This window comes from Pan paniscus, chromosome X (assembly GCF_029289425.2).
Source record: "Pan paniscus chromosome X, NHGRI_mPanPan1-v2.0_pri, whole genome shotgun sequence".
Lineage (NCBI taxonomy): Eukaryota > Metazoa > Chordata > Mammalia > Primates > Hominidae > Pan > Pan paniscus.
The window spans coordinates 20,055,500-20,079,888 of NC_073272.2; the positions used below are offsets into that span (position 1 = coordinate 20,055,500).

Sequence of the window (24,389 nt, forward strand, 5' to 3'; positions counted from 1 at the left end):
GGTAAAAACATCCTCATTTGAAAATACTCTTAAGTCAACAACAACAACAGAAACTCACTGATCTATGTAACACTTCCTTCTATTCCAAATATTCCATGGGTATGAATGTTGTGGTGTCTGATCATAGCCACCAACACTATCTTATTGCTTAGTGACTTCTTGAGTCACATAGTTATTTAGAGCTTCTAATAGATAAAATATATTATCAGCCAAGGTACTCTGCCTATAGTGAGCTTAACACAGCATGTAAAACGAAGAATCTGACTTTTGTCCCAATTTACATTATTCTGACATCATTTGTCCATTTTAAAAGTAAACTTTTCAAACCAGGGCTTAAAGTCTATAAACATATAACTCCTATAAATGTTCTATTATACTAATATAATAAATATTACAGGCTAGGTGCGGTGGCTCACACCTGTAATCCCAGCATTCTGCGAGGCCAAGGTGGGCAGATCACATGAGGCCAGGAGTTCACGACTAGCCTGGGCAACATGGCAAAACCCTGTCTCTACTAAAAATACAAAAGTTAGCCAGGCATGATGGCGCATGCCTATAATCCCAGCTACTCAGGAGGCTAAGGTGGGAGAATCGCTTGAACCTGGGAGGTGGAGGCTGCAGTGAGCCAAGATCACACCATTGCACTCCAGCCTGGGTGACAGAGTGAGACCCTGTTCTAAAAAGAAGAAGGAAGAAAGAAGAAGGGGGGGAGGGGGAAGGGGAGGGGAAGGGGGAAGGGAAGGGGGAAGGGAAGAGGGAAGGGAAGGGGGAAGGGAAGGGGGAAGGGAAGAGGGAAGGGAAGGGGGAAGGGAAGGGGGAAGGGAAGGGGGAAGGGAAGGGGGAAGGGAAGGGGGAAGGGAAGGGGGAAGGGAAGGGGGAAGGGAAGGGGGAAGGGAAGGGGGAAGGGAAGGGGGAAGGGAAGGGGGAAGGGACTGAATTAGACAATGCATTAGATAAGTATACCAGTTATCACTTCTCCTCCACGATTATCTGGCTTCAGGTATCCAAAAACAGTTTTAGTTTCAAGGGCACAATCCACACAGGCCTGCACAATCCGGCGAAGCACCACATTCACCGGGCCCGGGCCGAAGTGGTCAGGCAGCTGCTGGATTCTCTTGGGATCCAGATGAGGGCCAAAGTTTCCATGTTTGTTTACATAGACACAGACTTGAGAAAAAATGCGTATGCATACATAACAATGAGACTGATTAAAAGAAATTTTGTGAAAACACTACATAATCAATTACTATATCCCACTATCCACTTCACTCACAGAAAACCTAAATATAGTTAATATCAATGATCATTTCTGCTACCTAAAAATATGTAGGTAAATATATTTTTACATTCATGCAAAGACACTGAACCCACAAATAAACAATCAAAATGTTTATTCAATTTTTTAGAATCTTGTCCAAACTGATGATATAAAACCTACAGACATTTTAGGAACATCACAAAAACAATTCTTCATACATTCCCACATTATATAAAATGGCACAAAGACAGATGAATATTTTCATCTTTTAATTGTATACACAGTACAAGAATTTCCTTTCAAAACGGGTCATCTTGCTATGCTCTTTTTTGGACTGAATTTATTTTAAATCACCAATACTGCACCTCAATTATATTTTCTAAAGTAACCAAACAATTTAAGATATATATAACAAGTTATATTGATATATATTAATATTTTATTAATTTTAAGAAAATAAAAATGTTCCTTCTATATATACCAAGATTCATGGAAGAAAATTTTAAAATAAACTCTTTCCTTAGTATAATAAAAGCATATGATATAGAAGCAATTCATCTATAATCACATAAATGCCAACTTCCAATAATTTTCTTTACTGAGAATCAACAAATGCAAATCAATATACACTATAAAAACATGAGGGAAGCTGGGCGCAGTTGGTCACGCCTGTAATCCCAGCACTTTGGGAGGCCAAGGTGGGCGGATCAACTCAGGTCAAGAGTTTGAGACCAGCCTGGCCAACATAGTGAAACCCCATCTCTACTAAAAATACAAAAATTATCTGGTTGTGGTGGCACATGCCTGTAGTCCCAGATACTTGGGAGGCGAGGCAGAAGAATCACTTGAACCCGGGAGGCAGAGGTTGCATTTAGCCAAGATCACGCCACTGCACTCCAGCCTGGGTGATGAAGTGAGACTGTCTCAAAAAAAAAAAAAACAACAAAGAAACAAAACATGAGGGCACATCACTACCAAAAATAAAATAAATTGTCCCCCTAATAAGCATGTTATTTTTAATCCATTAATTAATATTGCAAAACTTTCACACACACATAGTCTATATTTAGTATAAGAAAACTGATCAATCTCAGTTTTGCTCTGTTGAAATATACAATTCAACTTTGTGGCAACAGCCAGAGGAAGGACTGTTATCCTTCAGAAATGAAATAGCTATTAAAAATTCAACCCACGGTGCTGATGACATGGACAAATTCTACTGAACACAAGTGAAGCTAAACAAGGATTTCAATGTTTTATCTCCTTTGTGTTATATCCATTTAGCTAGTCTTTCCTGCTAATTAAAAATCAGAAATAATAAACTGAAAAAAATGAGATATGTTACAACAATCATTTTTAAAGTGACTTCTATTTTTAAAAAACTAAATTTACTTTTAGTCAGGAAAGAAAAATTAAAAGGAAAAAAAAGTCCAGGGAATAGGAGAGTGTAAGGGAGATAATTTTTAAAAGGCATTAAGAAAAGGTTTGAGGCAGCTTTGAAAATACATACCATACAAAAAGACAAATTTTGAAATGAGATAAAGGGAAAACAAGAATAGATTTGACAATGTAAATTGCATAAATCTTACTTAAATGGATAAAATACTTTAAGAGTATCTGAATTTTCAAGTGACTCATGTATTTAAAGACTTTTTCCTTAATGTAAAATGGAACAATCAGAATTTCAAAATACTTTAATATGAAAAATGCAAAGATAAATGTTTAATATTACCATCTTTTTCCCCTATTATTTTATTTCCAGGACTTCGAAGACACTGAAAATAATACAGGATAAAAGATTAGTAATTCTATACTATTTTTAAAATATGAATTTACCTGTAGACATCACTATTTTACATGGCCCAGAAGCGACATCTTTATATAACATGCCACGGTCTCTGGTCAGCGATTTTAGAGAAGCTGCAGATGTAGAACATATCACGGGCAAAGGTTTTTCCTGTTAAAAACAAAGGGAAAAAAAACACAAGTATACAATACTCATTAATATATTCTTAGATAAGAAAGTCAGAAATTATAAATATCATTGGTTTATAAAATTATTAGTTATCAGAAGTCCTCAGGTTGGAAACTCCCGTGTGTGTCATGAACTGCAGAACTTTCCAAACTGAGCTTCTCAGAGGACCACAAACTGTCCAGGTAGGGGAGAAAGAGACCAAATGGCTGGGATTCCCTGTCCTACCCCTGCTCCAACTAATCACACCTTAGCCAAATTAGTTTATTCCATAAAACGTACTTTATTTTTTGAGGTTCCCTGTAAGACAAGTTTTTTCACATTGCTAAAGAAAAGTCTGTAAATCTCTAACCCAGAGCAATACCTCCATAGAAAAAAAATCTCAGCAAGGCAGAGGACAGAGTTTATTTTCAGAAAGAAGTTGCTCATCTAGTTAGTCTTCGCTGTGTCTAACCCACATTTCTCCATATTACATACAATAATTCTGACAAAATCACAACAGATGGCTTGCTAAAGTCTATACAAAATTATGCCTACTGCCTATAAGAACCAATGTTTCCTGAGCATTGTTAAACTTCACTAGCATTTTGTTTATTTTACATCAACTCTTGGGGTCTTCCAGGAGCTACCTTCAAACATGACTCTCCAATATAAGAGAAGGGACTCCTGTGCATAGAAAAGGTAATAACAGAGGGCATTTAAAAGGCAGGAACAAAGGAGTAAAAAATAGAACATTCGATGTTGCTGAAATTTATTTGCTTAAATTAATGGCTGTCGTTTGGGTTGACAGTAATCTAGTAAACCACATTTTTTGTTTATTTAACATTGATACAGTGTTCTTTATCAATGTTAAAGAAACAAAAAATGTGATTTTTTTTTTTTTTTGTCTTGCTATGTTGCCCTGGCTGGATTTGAGCTCCTGGGCTCAAGGGATCCTCCTACCTCCGCCTCCCAAAGTGCTGGGATTACAGGCATGCGCCACTGCCTGGACACAATCATGTTATTTTTCAGTACTGAATTATAATTACTGGGTTGACCATGTCATTCTTTCACTATTTTAAAAATCTGAAATCTGAATCCTTTGTCTTGAGACATACCAAGATAGTATGTTTGCATTAACACTGCAAATTGAATAAAGGTACATTCATTAAGAAAATGTGCTCCTGCACTCCTCCCTTAAGGGGAGGAAGAAAATGACAACTTGTATCCAAATATGACATAGACCCCATAAATACATACAAGTATTATGTATTCATAATAAAAAGTAAAAAACTTTTAAAATAATTTTTAAAAGATTAAAGTACCTGCCCCTTCTCCATCCCCATCATCAAATAAACAATGTTTTCAAAGAGAGCTCTCCAAAATTATCAAATTAGCTTGGAACTGGAAACTAAAGGAGTCAAAGGAAACTATTTGGTGTTATCTTACATTTTCACCATTATACCAACTAATCACAAAGACATTTCAGAAGCTGGAAAATATACACACATGTTAATTTTTTAATGCATTTAAAATATTATTTCACTTTAAATTTCACTATTAACTTTTCTTACTTTTATTTTTCATTTAAAAAATTTCATCTGCTACCATTTATATTACAACAATCTGCTTGATTTTTTTCAATGTTCATGACTATATTTTTGAAATATTTAGCTTTGACTTTTGATTTTTATTTTGTAAATTTTGAGTGTTTTTAAAGAAAAATAACAGTATCAATATATTTTAAAATCACAATGTTATTTTTTTTCCATACAGCAAACATAAGTTGAAACAAAATGGAAATGTTATAGATACTGATATTGGATGGCTGAACTCAGGAATGTGTAAGATAATACTGCTGGCATTTAATTCAGTCAGCCGCAAGAGATCTGAAAAGATTCTATGTCTTTATATTTAGAGTGCATCTCTTGTAGACAGGATATATTTGGGTCTTTAAAAAAAAATCCATGTTGATAATCTCTGTCTTTTTAACTAGAAAGGATAATCCACTAACTTTTCATGCAATTACCAGTATGTTTGGATCTGAGTCTACCTTTTTTTTTTTTTTTTTTTTTGAGATGGAGTCTCACTCTGTTGCCCAGGCTAGAGTGCAGTGGCGAAATCTCAGCTCACTGCAACCTCCACCTCCTGGGTTCAAGCGATTCTCGTGCCTCAGCTTCCTGAGTAGCTGGGATTACAGGCACCTGTGAGCATAGCTGGGATTACAGGCACCTGTGAGCATGCCTGACTAATTTTTGTATTTTCAGTAGAAATGGGGTTTCGCCATGTTGGCCAGGCTGGTCTTAAACTCCTGACCTCAGGTGATTCACCAGCCTCAGCCTCCCAAAGTGCTGGGATTACAGGCGTGAGCCACCACGCCTGGCTGGGTCTACTATTTCATTGCCTGTTTTTGATTTGTCTCCTCTGTGTTTGGTTCTGTTCCTCCTTTTCCTTTCCTTTTTTTTTCCCCCTTTGAGACAAGGTTTCACTCCTGTCACCCAAGCTGGAGTGCAAAGGCACCATCTCAGCTCACTGCAACCTCCACCTCCTAGGCTCAAGCAATTCTGCTGCTGCTTCAGCTTCCCATGTAGCTGGGACTACATGCATGTGCCACTGCACCCAGCTAATTTGTGTATTTTGTGTAGAGATGGGGTTTTGCCATGTTGCCCAGGCTGGTCTCAAACTCCTGGGTTCAAGTGATCTTTCTGCCTTGGCCTCCCAAAGTGCTGGGATTACAGGCATGAGCCACTGTACCCAGCCCCTCCTTTCCTTTTGTTAATAGTTTATATTCCTTAGAATATTTTATAATGAATATATTTGAATATTCAAATATTCCTTAGAATTACATTTTAATTTTCTATTGGCTTTTTAGCTATAATTCTTTGCATTTTTTTTTTTTTTACAATATGCCCTGGGGATTAGAATGTACATCCTTAACTTTCTACAAGCCACATAAAGTTAATATTGTACCACTTCACATAAAATGGTGAAATCTTGCAATGATATAGGATCCATATCCCCCACGTCAGGCCTTTATACTACAATTGTTTCATGTCTGTTAAATATAAACTCTGCAACACTGTATTGTAATTAGTTATAAATAGTCATGTTATTGTAAGTCATTTGCATTTACCCAAAGATTTACCATCTTCAAAACAATTCCTTTCTCTTTGAGAAACCAGGTTTCCATCTGGTCTCATTTTCCTTTAAGCATTTCCTGCAGTGCTGGTTCGACAATGATTTATCTTAGTATGCTTTTATCTGAAAATGAAAATGTCCTCACCTTTATTCTTTTTAAGAAATATTTATATCTTTTGTTTCATAGAAAAGAGTAATAAGGAAAAGATTTCCTTCACAATAGCAACAAGAATCATAAAATATGCAGAAATAAATAAGAATAAACGAGAGTATAAATTATATGAAGAAAACTATTGAATTCTACTAAGGAATCTTTTCTACTTTATTAAGGTATAATTGACAAACAAAAATTATATATATTCTAAGTTCACCTTCATTCTAGAAGAGTATTTTTGATAGATACAGAATTTCAGGTTGATAGTTTTTTTTTTTTTTTCCTTTCAGCCCTTTAAAGATGTTGTTCTACTCTCTTCTGGCCTCCATGGCTTTTGATGAGAAATGTCAGCTGTTAACCAAATTTTTGTTTCTCTGCATGTACTTTTTCATTCTTACATTGTTATCTTTAAGATTTGCTCTGTCTCTGGTTTTCAACAGTTTGACTCTAATATGCCTCAGCTTAGATAGATGTCTTTGTGCTTATTCTGTTTGCTCTTGGCTGAGTATTTTGTGTCTATGCATTTCTTTCGTGACATTTGGAAAATTTTGAGACTTTATTTCTTCAAATATTTTTTCTGCTCCAGTTTCTCTTTCTTTTCCTTTTGGGACTCCAATTACATTGTATTGGACCTTTGATATTATCTAAAAGGTCTCTGGGTTCGTTTTCTTTCTCAATCTTAGTCTGAGTTTTTCACACTGGATAATTTCTATTCTTCTATCTTCCAGTTCATTTACTCTTTCTTCTGTCATCTCCAGTCAATTCTGGTTAATTTTGTCCAGTGAATCTTTTACTTCAGATATTGTATTTTTCAGTTCTTGAGTTTCAATTTGGCTCCTTTTCATCCTTTGTTTCTCCACTAACATGGTCTTTTTAATCAGTACGATTGTGTGTGTGTGTGTGTGTCTGTGTGTCTGTGTAATGTTATCGAAGCCCAGTTGAATAGCCACTTTAAAATTTTTGTTTGCTAGTTCTAATATCTGGGTTATACTTGGGTCTGTCTCAGTTGATTTTCTTTTTTCTTGAAAATATTATTCATTTTACTATGTATTTGGGTAATTGTGAATTACATTCCAGATGTTACAAATATTAATTTGTGCAGATTCTAAATTCTATATTTCTCTGATAATTGTTATTTCTTTTGTTTAGCTAGTAGTAATTACCTTGGCTGGACTTGAACTTTAAATTCTGATCTTGGGCCTAATTTCATCCAGCCTCAGTTCAGATCTTTTGCTTTAGCTACACTGGCCTGTGTGTATTAGACAAACATGCTCAAATCAGGGGTCTGTCAGAGACGTTGGTAGACAGAATTTGCAGATAACCTCTCTGGTCCTTTCCCTTCCAAAATCCCTCCATTCCCTTTAACAGCCACAGTTTTCCTGGCTTTTCTATTTTCTGGTTTCCCTAGGCCAGATAAATTGTTGTTTTTCTACTAATACTCCTGTTGTTTCACATGCTACACAAAGTGTACTTGACCTAAGGCTTAAAACCACAACAATGGAAACTCACTTTGTATAACACCCTTTCTCCCAGTGAGTACTTCCCCTGCCACCAGAATCTGTCTGCTTCCATTCACTCTTCAGTGTCTTCAGGTTGTTGCTTTTTCTATTATTTCTAAGTTTTAGAGTTGACTCCAGCATTATTGAATTCATCAGATTGATTCTTCTCTCCCTGCCCCAGTTTATTGAGGTATAACATATGCACAGTAAGATTCACTTCACATTGATTTTTAAAGTATACTGAGTTTCAAATTAACTAGACTGAACATAAATACACCCATGTATTAATAGTACTTTCATTGTGGTTTTGAAGAAGTAGAACACTATAAAAAGTTTTAAGTTTGCCCAAGCAAAGAAATAACAATCTATCGATAGTTATGTGAGGCTTTCAAAAGCCTACATACTCTTAGTACATTTCTAAAGACCCTCATCATACTCTTAGTAAATTCCTAAATTGTATGTTATAAATAATAAGGCACTATAAAAACCTATAATACAAATTAGGAGGACATACAACTAACCTTTTTTCCTGAGTTTGGACCTTTTTTCCTTGGTGTGATATTTTTAACAGAACTGCTCCTTTTGGGGACTGCAGTAGGTCCAGGTGGTTTAATTCGACTTGATCTCCTGACCTGCTGTGTTGGTAATATTAGAGTAGTTTTCTGTGGAGACTGCATTGAATGCTGGCTTGCTTCGGAAGGAGAAGACTCTGTTTTTGCTATATTCTTTACAATAGGAACTGAGGAAAAAAATACAAAAAATATTAAAGTAAATGACACAATTAAGGCATTGTCTCCTCATGACTCAAAATAAGTTTTACTTGACCTTTAAAACCATTTCCAAAGGTTATTCACTGAAAACCACTTAAAACTAAAAGTACCATCTGAAATGAAGTTTTAGGTATCCTAAGATTTCATATTATTAGAAAATAGTTTAATTCTCCAGAAAAAATAAAGAGGTTTTTATTAGAGGAATTAGTAACTTCAACTTAGCATGGTAAAAATTCCTAGCAACTTACCTATTAGGAACTTCCCATATTTTTATGGGAAGCACAAAAAGGAGTCTTTCCTTCAGAATACACTATCCAATTATGTCATATACAGGAATCATCTCTCACATCAACATAGAAAAACATAGCAAAGCAATTGCCTAGGGCTCCTGCTTCATGTTTCAGAGGGCAGGGGCTCCCTTGCTCTTGACTTTTTTCAGATTTAATGAGGTATAATTGGCAAATAAAAATTATATATTTAAGGTTAATATACATTATGTCCCTATATGTATGTCTACTAATAAAGTTTCATATACTAAAATAGAGACTTTACATTAATGTTGTCATGGAAAGACCACTATCAGGCCCAAGTGATTTGTAGCTACTAGTTTCCTTGTAGCCCAATACAGTTTCAATATTCAAATAAAGGTTACCTGCCAGGTTACTTTTGTCCATGTTCACATTTAAGTAAAAAGAGATATGTTTAGTATTAATTCCTTGATAATTTCATTATTACAAATAAATGAATTTTACATAGTAAAAAGCACGAATGCTTAAAAAAATTCTTTACAGGAAGAACTATGTAAGTGAAACATTTATACATCTATGCAAAAATCAACTACTGTTATTTTGAGGGCTTCATTTTACAACTCCAAACCAATCTGCTGCTTTGTTCCTCCCACACTCAAAGACTATGTACATGTAAATCTGACCCGCAATAGATAATACCACATCTTTCCTACAGCCTTTTTATCTACCTTCTACCACTTACCAAACCAAAAGGAAGGAACAGCCTATCCTGAGCTGCCAGGGCAAAGAGAGGACCACTTCACTGCCAACATCACTTTCCCCCTCATTTACAAGTAGTTTACCTACTTACACCAGCCTCTTTTTACCTCATTGCCATCATCTACTTCATACTCCAGGCTCACTTCCACTTTTTTGAAAAAGTCCAGTAACCTAACACACATTATTTCTGCATACATAGTCTTCCTGTCTTCATCTTAAGGAATCTGACCATCGTACTCTTGGATGCTTCATCATCCTGACCTTATCACTGGAGAGTTCAGCTATTTCCTAAAATGGCTGTAGTTGGCAATTTCTGAAACTCTTTTATCTCCAAGATAACCAACCATGTCCCCTTTCTCCAATTCCAACTTCCTTACCTGTTATCTTTGCTTCAAACCAACTGATCAGGCTTTACATTCTCATTATGACATCTATCCACAAGCCCATATTCCATTTTCATGCAATCCATTAGCTTTCTTCTGGCTTTGCTTTACTCTCTACTCAACCTGCACCCAACTGTCCACCTCCACCAAAAACCCCTAACTAGTATACCTTCTTTTATCACCCTTTGATCTTTGATCATGTCCAGAATGTCAGTCCCCATCTCTGAGTCACACTATCATCTGCTTTCTCTGGTCCTGAGCTATAGAACAAGGGTTAGCTATCTTTTTCCAGGAAGGGCCAGAAACTAAATATCTCATGCTTTGAAGGCCACATAAGGTCTCTGTCGTACATTCTTTTTTGTTTGGGTTTTTTTTTTTTTTTTTTTTTTTTTGAGACGGAGTCTTGCTCTGTCACCCAGGCTGGAGTGCAGTGGCGCGATCTCAGCTCACTGCAAGCTCCGCCTCCCGGGTTCATGCCATTCTCCTGCCTCAGCCTCCCGAGTAGCTGGGACTACAGGCGCCCGCCACTACGCCCAACTACGCCCAGCTAATTTTTTGTATTTTGTGGTAGAGACGGGGTTTCACCACGTTAGCCAGGATGGTCTCAATCTCCTGACCTCGTGATCCACCTGCCTCAGCCTCCCAGAGTGCTGGGATTACAGGTGTGAGCCACTGCGCCCGGCCCTTTTTTGTTTCTTTGTTTGCTTATTTTTCTACAACCAATTAAGAATATTAAAAAAATTCTTAGCTTATAAGCTACATGAGCTGGATGTGGCCCTCAGGCTATTGTTTGCCAACTCTTGCTTTAGAACATTAAGATGCTACTGTTGTCTATAAAATCCATGCTAACCTCAACTGAGGAGTCACTGCTGCAACTCACTGATTTCCAAGTATGTTTCCATGGTAGAAGGCTTTTCCCTATTTAAGTTTCCATCTCCCTTTCTCTCTTCCATTCAGGGAATGACCCAATCTTCTACTTTATGAGAAGATTAAAGGCTATCCTTTGGGGGTAAACTTAAAAATCCCATTTCTCTGGCTGGGCGCAGTGGCTCACACATGTAATCCCAGCACTTTGTGAGGCTGAGGCAGGTGGATCACCTGAGGTCAGGAGTTCCAGACCAGTTTGACCAACATGGTGAAACCCCATTTCTACTAAATAGACAAAATTAGCCAGGCATGGTGGCGCATGCCTGTAATCCCAGCTACTTGGGAGGCTGAGGCAGGAGAATCACTTGAACCCGGGAGGCAGACGTTGCAATGAGCCGAGAATGCACCATTGCACTCCAGCCTGGACAACAAGAGTGAAACTCCATCTCAAAAAAAAAAAAAATCCCATTTCTCCATCTTAAAATACCTTTTCAATCATTTTCATCTTTTTCTCTTACATCAAATGAAAAGTTTTCTCGGTGGGGGGAGGGAGGAGGGATAGCATTGGGAGATATACCTAATGCTAGATGACGAGTTAGTGGGTGCAGCGCACCAGCATGGCACATGTATACATATGTAACTAACCTGCACAATGTGCACGTGTACCCTAAAACTTAAAGTATAATAATAAAAAAAAAAGAAAAGTTTTCTCTCTAGTTTTCGAAGTCCAATCTTCTTTTATTTATGCCTTAACAACACCTTTCTTTGGTTCCTATGGGACATTTTGGTTTCAATTATCTCTTCTCTCCTCAATATTTGATCACTCAATCCCCAACTCCTTGCTGTCTCTTACTACTTTCACTTATCCCTTATTTTGAAGTTACCTCCCTATTTCTGATACACTTTCAAGCCCTTGAGTGAATTCCCTCTTTCCACTCACTACTATGAATAAAACATCAAGAAGAATTACCTATACTTGACATTTCAATTTCCTTATTATTCCATTTCCTTAGCCCCTGTAAATAAACTTTTCTTCCCCCAAACATATTTTAAAGAAATTATTTTCCAAGGTCATTAGATGGTTAGGCTTTGTGTCCCCACCCAAATCTCATCTTGAATTGTAATTCCCATAATCCCCACATGTCAAGGGAGAGACCAGGTGGAGGAAATTGAATCATGGAGGCGGTTTCCCCCATGCTGTTCTCGTGATAGTAAGAGAGTTCTCACGAGATCTGATGGTTTTATAAGGGGCTCTTCCCACTTCGCTCGGAACCTCTCTTTCCTGCTGCTTTGTGAAGAAGGTGCCTTGCTTCCTCTTTGCCTTCCACCATGAATGTAAGTTTCCTGAGGCCTCTCCAGCCATGCTGAACTGTGAGTCAATTAAACCTCCTTTATAAATTATCCAGTTTGGGGCAGTTCCTTATAGCAGTATGAAAACAGACTAACACAATTACTAAACCCAAATAAAATGTTCATTCTCTTGACCAATCTACTGATCTCTACAGTTCTAGTCCCCAACTCTAAATATATAGAATGAAGAAGAGAAATAATTGAGCTCCAGATCTGGGTTCAAATTCCTGTGCCAGGTTGGTTTAAGACAGAACCTAGGAATATAGGAGGTCCTCAAAAAATACTGAATGAACGAATGAAAAATATTTTCAGCCTGCAAGTCAATGTTATACCCCCAAAACTAGTATATTCTACATAAAATAAGCAGTTAAATTGTAGCAAATAGTAACTTTACAGAACATGGCAACTATAATGAAATCAATATTTGATCTAACTATTTTGGCATTTGAAAACTGAAGCTATAGTTTCAAATAGTCCCCTAAAGTATATATATTTGTTCTATATTATAATAAAAATTTTTTGATGTATGGCATATATGTATGTATGAGCAAAGTTAAAAAAAAAAGTACTATAAATTTTTTTTTTTTTTTTTTTTTTGAGACAGAGTCTTACTGTGTCACCCAGGCTGGAGTGCAGTGGCATGATCTCGGCTCACTGCAACCTCCACCTCCCTGGTTCAAGCAATTCTCCTGCTTTAGCCTCCCAAGTAGCTAGGACTACAGGCGCGTGCCACCACGCCCGGATAATTTTTGTATTTTTAGTAGCGACTGGGTTTCACCACGTTAGTCAGGCTGGTCTCAAACTCCTGACCTCAGGCAATCCGCCCACCTGGCCTCCCAAAGTGCTGGAATTACAGGCATAAGCAACCGCGCCCGGCCAAAAATGTTTACATATGAACAAAATTTCACTTTAGAAAGCAGGCTTTTCAAAGTCAAGGACTCAGTTTTTTTGGGGTTTTTCGTTTTTTGTTTGAGACAAGGTTTCACTCTGTCGTCCAGTGCCGACATGCAGGAGTGAAGTGATGTGATCATAGCTCACTGAAGCCTTGAACTCCTAGGCTCAAGTAATCTTCCCACCTCAGCCTCCTAAGGACTCGATTTTATTTATTGCCATATCCCCAGCACCTAGAATAAAATACTTTTTAAGCCGATTCAACTAAAAAGGAAAGAGTAACCATTCAATATATTACACATCAAAATTAAACTCCCAGGAGCAATCATATAACATACATATAGATATACATACATATATACACACACACACGCCATGCTGAAACTCTATTCAGTATTAAACTACTTGAAATAGGAAATGGATTTGTTTAAATAAGGTTAAAACTATATATAAAACTTTATATGTTCATATGTATATGAACACACAAACTTTGTGTGTTCATAGTGGTCACAAAATGAATAAAAATCTCTTTGAACAAGTTATATGAAATATAAAGAAGGATATGCTACTCATCTTTAATAAAACTTTTATGTAAACAACCAACACAAAATTTACCTGGTTCTTCAGCTTATCTTCAGACAGAACAGAAAATGTCCAGGTAAGAAAAACATCCAAGAAATGATAATTATTGAATTGTGGAAATGAAAAAGAAATTAACAAATCTTGGGAAACAATCTAGAAGGCAAGGAGTAAAGCCAACAGGGGGTCTGGAAGCCTGGAATGAGGGAAACTAGAGAAAGAAAGGAGATAGGTGCCAATATTTACTGGCTACCCATTACATGCTAGGCACTTCAATATCCATTATTGCATGAAATCCTCCCAAACATCCTATGAGGTAGATATTGTTTCCTCACTTTACACATGAGGAAACATAGGCTCTGTGAGGTTAGGTAACTGAGCCAAGAGCACCCATGTGGTTAAGAGAGTTTGCCTCCTAAGCTCATGCCTTTTCCAATATGCCACTCTGCTTTCTGTCCTGTAACAACAACAACAACAAAAAGGCCATCATCAAATTCACTCCCAAGTCAAGATGCATGTGTGTGTTTTTTTTTTTTTAATGACCCAGTGGACAACCTTGTGAACTCCTATGTGCTGTTTCACTATATAGTCAATAGTCAACAGGTGCTCTCTGACAGGGACTCTTGTTTAGAAAAAAAAAAATCAGATGTGAAAGCATGTTTATAGGGAAAAATATTAACAAGCAGAGTATCCCCCCGTTATCCATATATTCTGGGGGATACATTCTGAGATGTTCCCCCACCCCCCTGCCCAGTGGATGCCTGAAACTGCCGATAGTATCAGACTCCATATATACTATGTACGAATTTTTTTTCCCTTCTTTGCAATTTCATAGATAAAAGTTTTGTTCTTACTGTAGACCTTGGCAACCTAAGCATATGATTTTTGTCTTTCCTTATTCAGTCAACAACTTTCACCTTTTCACTTAAAGGAAGCCTAGAGTTCATATACACTCAGCTGTGCTGCCCAATGCCTCTGCTTGGAACTTTGCTCCCTGTCCCACAGAACCCAGATTGCCACAAACTAATCAATCATGGATAGCAATAAGAGCAAAGGGGAGGTAGGTCAGGTATAAATCCCGTGAGCTTCCTTCATTTGCTCCTGCTGCCATCCCATACCATAACACTGGCTTCCTTGACTGGTGTCTACAGATACTGCTCTATTTCTTCTCTCCCTTCCCCCTACCTGTATCAGAAGAGCCACTCGTCCCATCCCAGAGGTCAACCTTGCTTTGGGAATTAAACATTCGTAACAACCAAGTCTGCTCTTCCTCTGAAAATACCTTTTGAATACTCAAGGACTGTTATTGTCAGATAAGAGTGACTTTACCTCTCCATAAGCATAGAAGTCCTTTAAATGTATGTTTATTTCCTTATTTTCAGCAACAACAAAATACCCTTTAAGAACACCTCAAAGGCTGAGGAAAACTCTAGAAGGAAACCACAAGGTGTAGATACCAGTGGAAAGGAAAACAAGGAAGCATGTTCCTGGTACTTATCACAACAGGCATCTGGAAGTCAGAAGCCAGCTGAACACTAAGAATTTTCTCAGAAGAGGTGGGGTAGAGATCACATGGACATGGGGCTCTGTTACCAATTGCTCTTTACAGCTATTCCTTTCCCTGCTTCTCACTATCTGTTGTAGAACACTGGTTCCATACTAATTAGGTTCAAATCTAGCTTCGCCACACAATACCTCCTATGAGATTTGGGGCAGATTATTTAAATTTTGCACGTGGCACATTTAATCAACAGCAGCAACACTCACATCACCATCCCTGTCTCTATTCCTACCCTCCTTTCCCAGGCCCTAAAGGTGTTCCTTGCCCTCTTCTATCAATGGATTAGAGACTGGGGAAGGCTTGCCGCCACTGCCTGACAAATGGAAGGAAAAAAGTTTCCTCCAAAGAAGGAAATCCTACTTACCTACACTCTCCCTAGCTAATACCTTCTCTACTTCCTTTTAAGACTAAGCTTCTTTAAAGACTAGTCCATGTTCACTATTAGTACAATTTTCTCATTTTTAACCTGCTATAACAACATTTCCACAGATACCACCTTTTAGGGAACCTTTGTGTGTTAATATCACCAACAACTTCCTAACAGCCATTGACAATGGATGCCTCTTCCTGATCTTACTTGATTTTTAGCACTAGACACTCTGCCTTCTTTTCAAAATTCTTTAAGTCTCACATAGCAACTCTTTCCTGAGTTCCCTCCTACTTCCGTCACTTTTCCAGTAGTATTCCTCATGATTGACTGCCTTCTCCCCCATCCCCACCTCAGTTTTGAGTGCTCTAGTTCAGTCCCATTATTTCAGCTACTGCCTATAGTAATGATTACCAAATCATTCACTCTCACGTTCTCTTGCCTGCTCAAGTGCACGCATACTTGTGCACATGCCTGCATACTCTCTCTCCCTCTCTCTAGCACAGGCCTCTTGCAAGTTCCAGAGATGTTTTCAATAGCCAACTAGATATCTACATAAGCATCCCAAATTCAACATTTCCAAAAGTAGAATTCATTTTGTTTATCCTAAATTCTCTATCTTGATGAACGACATTACCTATCTGAAGTCAGAAATCTTGAAGTCATCCTTGTATGCTTCCTCCCTCCAAATGTCTAGCCAAGCCTACCTCCCAAGTATTTCCCAGATGTGTTCTTCATGCCTGTCAATGACTTGATTCAGGACCTCATAATGATAGAAACAGGAGGCAGAGAAATTCTGGGAGGGTGGGTTCCCAGCAAGGGCCTTACCCTCAAGCCAAAAAGCTTGATACCATGGCCCAAAGTGAGAACTTACATCTCTGTTTTACTGCTCAAATGTTGCCTTTTCCAAAACCACCCATGGCCCCCCTTACCCCCCATCCTGTGCCCATAAAAACCCCAGTCTCAGCTGGCAGAGTGAGGAGAAGTAGCTGGACCTCAGAGACTATGGTTGGACATCACAGAGAAGCGGCTTCACTTCAGAGGGACAGCTTGCCAGTGTAGCTTCAGGGGAGGATTGCCTTCCCACTCCATCCCCTTTTCAATTCCCCATCCCACTGAGAGCCACCTCCATCAGCAATAAAATCCCCCACATTTACTATACTTCAAATTCACTCATGCAACCTCATTCCTCCTGGATGCCAGACAAGAACTCAGGTGCCACAAGTGTGAGTGCAAAAGGCTGTCACACTGACCCTCCACTGAGCTGTTAACACTTAAGCCATCTGTTGACGGCAGAGCTAAAAGAGCACTGACTGTTAACACTCCCTCTGGGGCTTCAGGGGTCACAGGTACCCTCCTAGATGCTGCCATGGGGCCCCCATGGAGTTCACTCCTTCCAGCGCCCAAAAGCGCTCGTCCCAGCTCCTGCACCTGCCCACCTGTGTGTTCCTCTTCCCACAAGGGGTGGAATGTAGCAGGTCCAAGTGAGTGGAGTTTGCCCCTGCCGGCACCAAAGCAGTCAGCTAGTGCACTCCAGTTCCCACCCATGAAGGGGTCAGGGAAATATCCTGCTTCAATAACCTCTCACATAAGCTACATTAGCCTCTTAATTGCCATTCCAGGCTGCCCTTTCTGATCCATACTCTAGCCCATAAGCATGATCTTTAGAAAATACAAATTTATGTCACTTTTCCACTTGAAACTCTTCAGTGATGCCACATTATCTACATACTAAAATCTTAATTCCCTGGTCTGCTGTCTAAGGCCCTCTACTATCTGCCCTCTGTGTATCTTCATAGCCCCATCTTTTTTCCCAGCTGTCATTATAGATTCTGCCATAATCATCTGTGTAAACCAAAAAATAAAATTCTAAGCCCCACTCCCAACCATCGGAATGGACTTCCCCCTAGGATAGGGCACTTTAAAATTTAACCTGAAAGACTGGTTCAGGTCTGATGAGAAACAGGGGTCGGATATGCCTCGTTATACCTCTCCAGCATTAATATCAACACAGACCTTTAGTCTGATAAGAAACATTTATGATCTATTCTCTCTGAAGCCTACCTGCAGGTTTCATCTACATGATAAAACTTGGTCTCTACAACCTCATATCACAACCCAGACATTTCTTCCTATTGATAACTCTTTCAACCAATTGCCAATTCGAAAAATTTTAACTCTATGACCTGGAAGTCCCCCCACCTTCGAGCTGTCCCACCTTTCTGGACCAAACCAATGTATTTTCTTAAATGTATTTGATTGCAGTCTCATGTCTCCCTAAAATGTATAAAACCAAGCTGCACCCTGACCACCTTGGGCACATGTTCTCAGGATCTCCTGGGGGCTGTGTCACATGCCAGGGTCACTCATATTTGGCTCAGAATAAACCTCTTCAAACATTTTACAGAATTTGACTTTTTGTCAACATCTGCTCAGGCTTCCATTCTCACTCTTTCTGCCTTCACAGAGACCGATCCTCCTTTCAGGAAAGGTCTTCCCTTCCTTGTTGTCAATGGCTAAACTATTACACATTCTTTGAAATTCTGCTCAACTACCAGCTCTGTAAAATTCTAGCAATAAGTTACCCAGGCAAACATAGGACCATGATGCTCACACAGCACACATACTGTATGTATTTATCTCTATTGGCATAGACCTTATAACATCTTATCTTTATTTACATATATCTATCTGTCCCACCACACTGTGAGTTCCCTTAGGAGAAGGAACTATGTTAAGTTCCACTGTTATATCTCAAATATCTGGTCTAGGGCCTACCATATAATGTGCATCCAATAAATGTTTGCTGATTGTTAATGTTAATGACTGTTTAAAATTCAAGTTTTGTCTCTGATCTTATATTCTCATAGAAACAATTCAGGGTGTTTACGCATTAAATTGACTACTATAGCTTGATCGTAACATTTTACCATTTTCTTGGCAAAAGTAAGCTTCAAATACTCATCGACCAACTTAATTTTTAGAATATATTCAAAACAGAAGGAAGAACTGCAAATTTAGGTACCACTTCAGACTCACTAGGATGGCTATAATAAAAAAGATGACAAATAACAACCGTTGGCAAGGATGTGGAGAAATCAGGACCCTTGTACACTGCTAGTGAGAATGTAAAGTGGTGCAGCTGCTGTGAAAAACAGTTTAGCAGCCGGGAGCGGTGGCTCACGCCTGTAATCCCAGCACTCTGGGAGGCCAAGGCAGGCAGATCAGCTGAGGTCAGGAGTTCGAGATCAGCCTGGCCAACAGGAACCCCATGTCTACTAAAAACACAAAAATCCGCCAGGTGTGGTGGTGCACACCTGTAGTCCTGCTACTCGGGAGCATGAGGCACGACAATTGCTTGAACCCAGGAAGCGGAGGTTGCAGTGAGCCAAGATTGCACGACTGCACTCCAGCCTGGGTGACAGAGCAAAACTCAGTCTCAAGAAGAAAAAAAAAAAAAAAAACAGTTTGGCAGTTCTTCAAAAAAATTAAATTACCATATGAGCTACCAATTCCACTCCTAGGTACAGATCCCAAAGAACTGAAAAGACGTACTCATATATATATGAGTGGAATTGGTAGCTCATATGGTAGTAGTGCTGCTATGAACATGGGTGTGTATGTATGTATTGACATACATACATACGTATACATACATTGACATACATACATACACACCCATGTTCACAGCAGCACTATTCACGGTAGCCAAAAGGTGGAAAGAGCCTAAATGTCCATCATCGGAGAAATGGATAAGCAAATTGTGACATATCCATACAAAGGAATAGTATTCAGTCATAAAAAGGAATGAAGTACTGAAATATGCTACAACATGTATAAACCTTGAAGGCATTATGCTAAGTGAAAGACACAAAAGGTCACACCTTGTATGATTCCATTTACACAAACTATTAATATCTAGAATAGGTAAATCCATAGAGACAGAATATAGATTGGTGATTAACAAGGGCAAGGGGGAGAAAGAAATGGGGAGCAACTGTTTAATGGGCACAGGGTTTTCTTTTAAGGTGATAAAAATGTTTCAGAATAAAATGGAGGTGATGGTTGCACAACATAGTGAATGTACTAAATGCTCTTGAATTGTTCATTTTAAAATGGCTAATTTTATGTTATGTGAATTTCACCACATCTAAAAACAAAAACAAACAAAAACAAACAAAAAAAACCAACCTTGGGATAAATATAAACAAGGAAGAAAATTTGTTTCTGTTTTTGTTTGAGACAAGGTTCTCACTCTGTCACCCAGGCTGGAGTGCAGTGGTGTGATCACGGCTCACTGCAGCCTCGACTTCCCAGGCTCAAGAGATCCTCCCACTTCAGCCTCTCAAGTAGCTGGGACTACAGGCATGCATCACCACACCCAGCTAACTTTTTTATTTTTTGAAGAGACAGAGTTTCACCATGTTGCCCAGGCTGGTCTCAACCTCCTGGCCTCAAGCAATCCACCCACCTCGGCCTCCCAAAGTGCTGGGATTATAGGCATGAGCCACCATGCCAGGTCCAGGAAGGAAATTTGCAAACCTCAAATGTGCCAGAGACTCTGCATATAGTATTAAAATTTGTCTTTACAATTTTGTGAAGCAAGTGTTATCTCTATTTTAAATATGAATAAACAGAGGCTCAGCAAGATAAGTAACCACCCAACCCAGTATCACACATTAGTCTAGAAGTGGTAGAACTAGGATTCAAATTCAGAACTGTCTTACCCAAAAGCTTATGCTCTTTGTTTAAACTGGGTACTATTTTTAATTAATGAGGAGGAAAATGAAAAGAGATCTTTTAATCAAAATATTTTCTTCTATAAACTTAAACATAAAACAGAATTAAATATTTTGGTTAAATATGTTTTTCACGTTCAAATTTGAGGGAGCTTACATAAACCACAAAAAAAAAGAACAAAGTAGTACAGAAAACAAATATCGACATGCCCTTCCTTAATAATCCAGTGTAATAGGGGAGAAGATGGCCAACTAGACACAGCAGGAAGTGCCGTTCCCACCAAGAGAGGCCAAATTAGCTGGGTGTGGTAGCTCACACCTGTAATCCCAGCACTTTGGGAAGCCGAGGCGGGAGGATCACTTGAGCTCGGGAGTTTGACATCAGCCTGGGCAACATGGTAAAACCCCATCTCTACAAAAATTAGCCAGATGTGGTGGCACACGCCAGTAGTCCCAGCTACTTAGGAGGCTGAGGTGAGAGGATCACTTGAGCCTGGAAGGCAGAGACTGCAGTGAGCTGAGATCATGCCACTGCACTCCAGCCTGGGCAACAGAGTGAGACCCTATTTCGAAATTAAATAAATAATAAAAGAGAGACACCAAATTATCAACTAAAGCACCATAATTTGGGCAGATCTTTGGGGAGAAAACACCAAGAGTGAATGGATAGGCACCACTGAAGCAAAGGCTGAAGAGGGAGGAAGCTGGGAACCCTGCACAGGGTACCCGAATGCAAGGCTAGCTCCCAGCCCTGAACAGCTCCTGGGAAAGGGGTGAGTAAAAGAACTGAAGGACAACTCACTCTGGCCACGGACCTCTGTGACTTTAGCTACAGAGGACCCTGCATCCCCCATGGACATGTGAGTTGGCAGGGGGATCTACCCGGGAAGGAGGCAGAGACAGGCCTTTGGATGGTGCAGAGCCCAGGAGGTTTTATGTGCTGGGCAGCTCTGGCAGACAGCAGCCACAGACACCCAGCTGATCTCTGAGCCAGGAGAGAGCTGGGCCAGCTTCCCCATGGGACTGGAGCATGCCTGCTCTGCAAGCCCTCCTGCCCACCAGCCCCTCCCAGGCCCAATGCCTAGCTACTGTGCAGCAGCAGGTGCACGGCACAGCCCCTGCAGCCCAGCCTGAGTGCCTTGCTGCAACTGATTACTTTCCTAGCAACCAAGAAGCACATCAGATCCCCCAGCACAGTTGGAACCTGACCAGGAGCCACGGAAAGTTCCAGTTCCTCCACGGCTGCAGCCTGCAACTAGGGAGTATACAGCTGAGATCTGTGGCTGCCACTCGAGGAGAGGAGGGGTACCCACCCTCAGAGCCCTGAGAGGGGCAAGACATGTAGGTTCCTGAGCCAGGGCGGGAGCAGGGTGTGCCTCCCTCAGAGGGCTGGTCCAGAAGGGGTGTGGTGTATTTCTCCACTGCAACCCCGACAGGACACCACAACCTGGAAAACCTAACAAAAGAATCACAAGCACAACAGTCATCAGAGGGGGCTCCCCCAAGGCCCAGGAGCAGACCTAGGAGGGGACCACTTCTCTTCCTCTGTACCCCACTATAGAGCACGCCTGTGGACACGAGGAAGTACAAAAGCGTGGATGGGTACTAACCTAACTACCTACAGCTATTACTGTCAAGTGCCATCTACTGGATCACAGCACAAACTACAAAACGAAAAATTATTGGGCTAATAAATACACCTATAAATCAAATGTAAGAATTCACCTACACATAAAGATCCTGCACAGGGCACTGGCCCCCTGAAAGCATCCAGAAATGAAGCCAATGGACTATACTCAACTTACACCACAGTTAAAGGAACACCAACCCTCCTAGATGAGAAAGAATCAGCACAAGAACTTTGGCAATTCAAAAAGCCAGAGTGTCCTCTTTACCTCCAAAGGAGTCTACTAGCTCCCCAGCAATGGTTCTTAATCAGTCTGAAATGACAGACACAGAATTCAGAATCCGGATGTGCAAGGAGGCTCATTAAGATTCAAGAGAAAGCTGAAATCCAATCCAAAAAATCCAGTAAAACAATGTGAGAGGTGAAAGACAAAATAGCCATTTTAAGAAAGAACCAAACTGAACTTCTAGAACTGAAAAACTCACTACAAGAATTTCATAATACAATCAAAAGTATTAACAAGTAGAAGAGACCAAGCTGAGGAAAGAATCTCAGAGCTCGAAGACTACTTCTTTGAATCAACTCAGTCAGGCAAAAAGAAAGAAAAAATGATTTTTAAAAACGAACAAAACCTCTGAGAAATATGGGATTATGCAAAGAGACCAAATCTATGACTCACTAGCATTTCTGAGAGAGGACAGAGAATAAGCAACTTGGAAAATATATTTGACGATACAGTCCATGAAATTTTCCCTAATCTCACTAAAGAGGTTGACATGCAAACAGAAGAAATACAGAGAACACCAGCTAGACGGTCAAGACAACCATCCCCAAAGCACATAGTTATGAGATTCACCAAGGTCAATGCAAAAGAAAAAATTTTACAGGCAGCCAGAAATAAGGGTCAAGTCATGTACAGAGGGAATCCCATCAGACTATCAGTAGACCCTCAGCAGAAACCTTACAAGCCAGAAGATATTGGGGCCTATTTTCAGTGTCCTTAAAGAAAAGAAATTCCAACCAAGAATCTCATATGCCACCAAATGAAGCTTCATACACGAGGGAGAAATAAAATCCTTCTCAGACAAGCAAATGCTGAGAGAATGCATTTCAACTAGACCAGCCTTACAAGAGATCCTTAAGGGAGTGTGAAACATGAAATTGAAAGAATGACACCTGCTACCACGAAAACCCATTTAAGCACATAGCCCACAGGCACTATAAAGCAAGTATGCAATTAAGTCTACATAACAACCAGCTAACAACACAATGACAGGATCAAAATCATACATATCAGTACTAACCTTGAATGTAAATGGGCTAAACACTCCACTTAAAAGACACAGAATGGCAAGCTGAATACAAAGACAAGACCTAACCATCTGTTGTCCTCAAGACACCCATCTTACATGTAACAACACTCATAGGCTCAAAGTAAAAGAATGGAGATCTATCACACAAACAGAAAACAAAAAAGAACAGGAGTCGCTATTCTTATATCAGATAAAACAGACTTTAAACCAATAAAAAATAAGATAATGAAGGTAATTATATAATGATAAAGGGTACGATCCAACAAGAAGTCTTAACTATGCTAAATATATATGCACCCAACACTGGAGCACCCAGATTCATAAAACAAGTTCTTCCTGGCCTAAGAAAAGACTCAGACAACCACACAATACTGAGAGACTTCAACACCTCACTGATAGTGTTAGATCATTGAAGCAGAAAACTAATAAAGAAATTCTAGACTTAAACTCAACACTTGACCAACTGGACCTAATAGACATCTACAGAATACTCCACCCAACAACCACAGAATATATATCCTTCTCATCTGCACACAGAACATATTCTAAAATCGACCACACGCTCAGTCATAAAGCAAGTCTCAATAAAACTAAAAAAAACTGAAATCATACCAAGCACACTCTTGGGCCACAGTGCAATAAAAATAGAAATCACTACCAAGATCTCTCAAAACTACATAAATACATGGAAATTAAACAACTTGCTCCTGAATAACTCCTGGGTGAACACCAAAATTAAGGCTGAAATCAAAACATTCTTTGAAATTAATAAAAATAAGGAAACAACTTACCGAAATCTCTGGGATGCTGCTAAAACAGTGTTAAAAGGAAAGTTTATAGTCCTAAATGCCTTCATCAACAAGTTACAAAGATCTCAAATTAAAAATCTAACTTTGGGCCAAGCACAGTGACTCCGGCCTGTAGTCCCAGCACTT

General features: G+C 39.3%; 1 protein-coding gene across 4 annotated transcripts in view; it reads right to left on the bottom strand.

Annotated features, from left to right (window-relative positions):
- SCML2 (Scm polycomb group protein like 2) overlaps positions 1-24,389 on the bottom strand; it is a 115,302-nt gene that overhangs the window by 17,876 nt on the left and 73,037 nt on the right. For all 4 annotated transcript variants that reach the window (XM_034949795.2, XM_034949799.2, XM_034949798.2 and 1 more), the window contains 3 exons: positions 8,522-8,739; positions 3,095-3,215; positions 964-1,167 (listed from right to left, as the gene is read on the bottom strand). In XM_034949795.2, the coding sequence (XP_034805686.1) occupies positions 964-1,167; positions 3,095-3,215; positions 8,522-8,739 (543 nt within the window). The remainder of the gene's footprint in view (positions 1-963; positions 1,168-3,094; positions 3,216-8,521; positions 8,740-24,389) is intronic.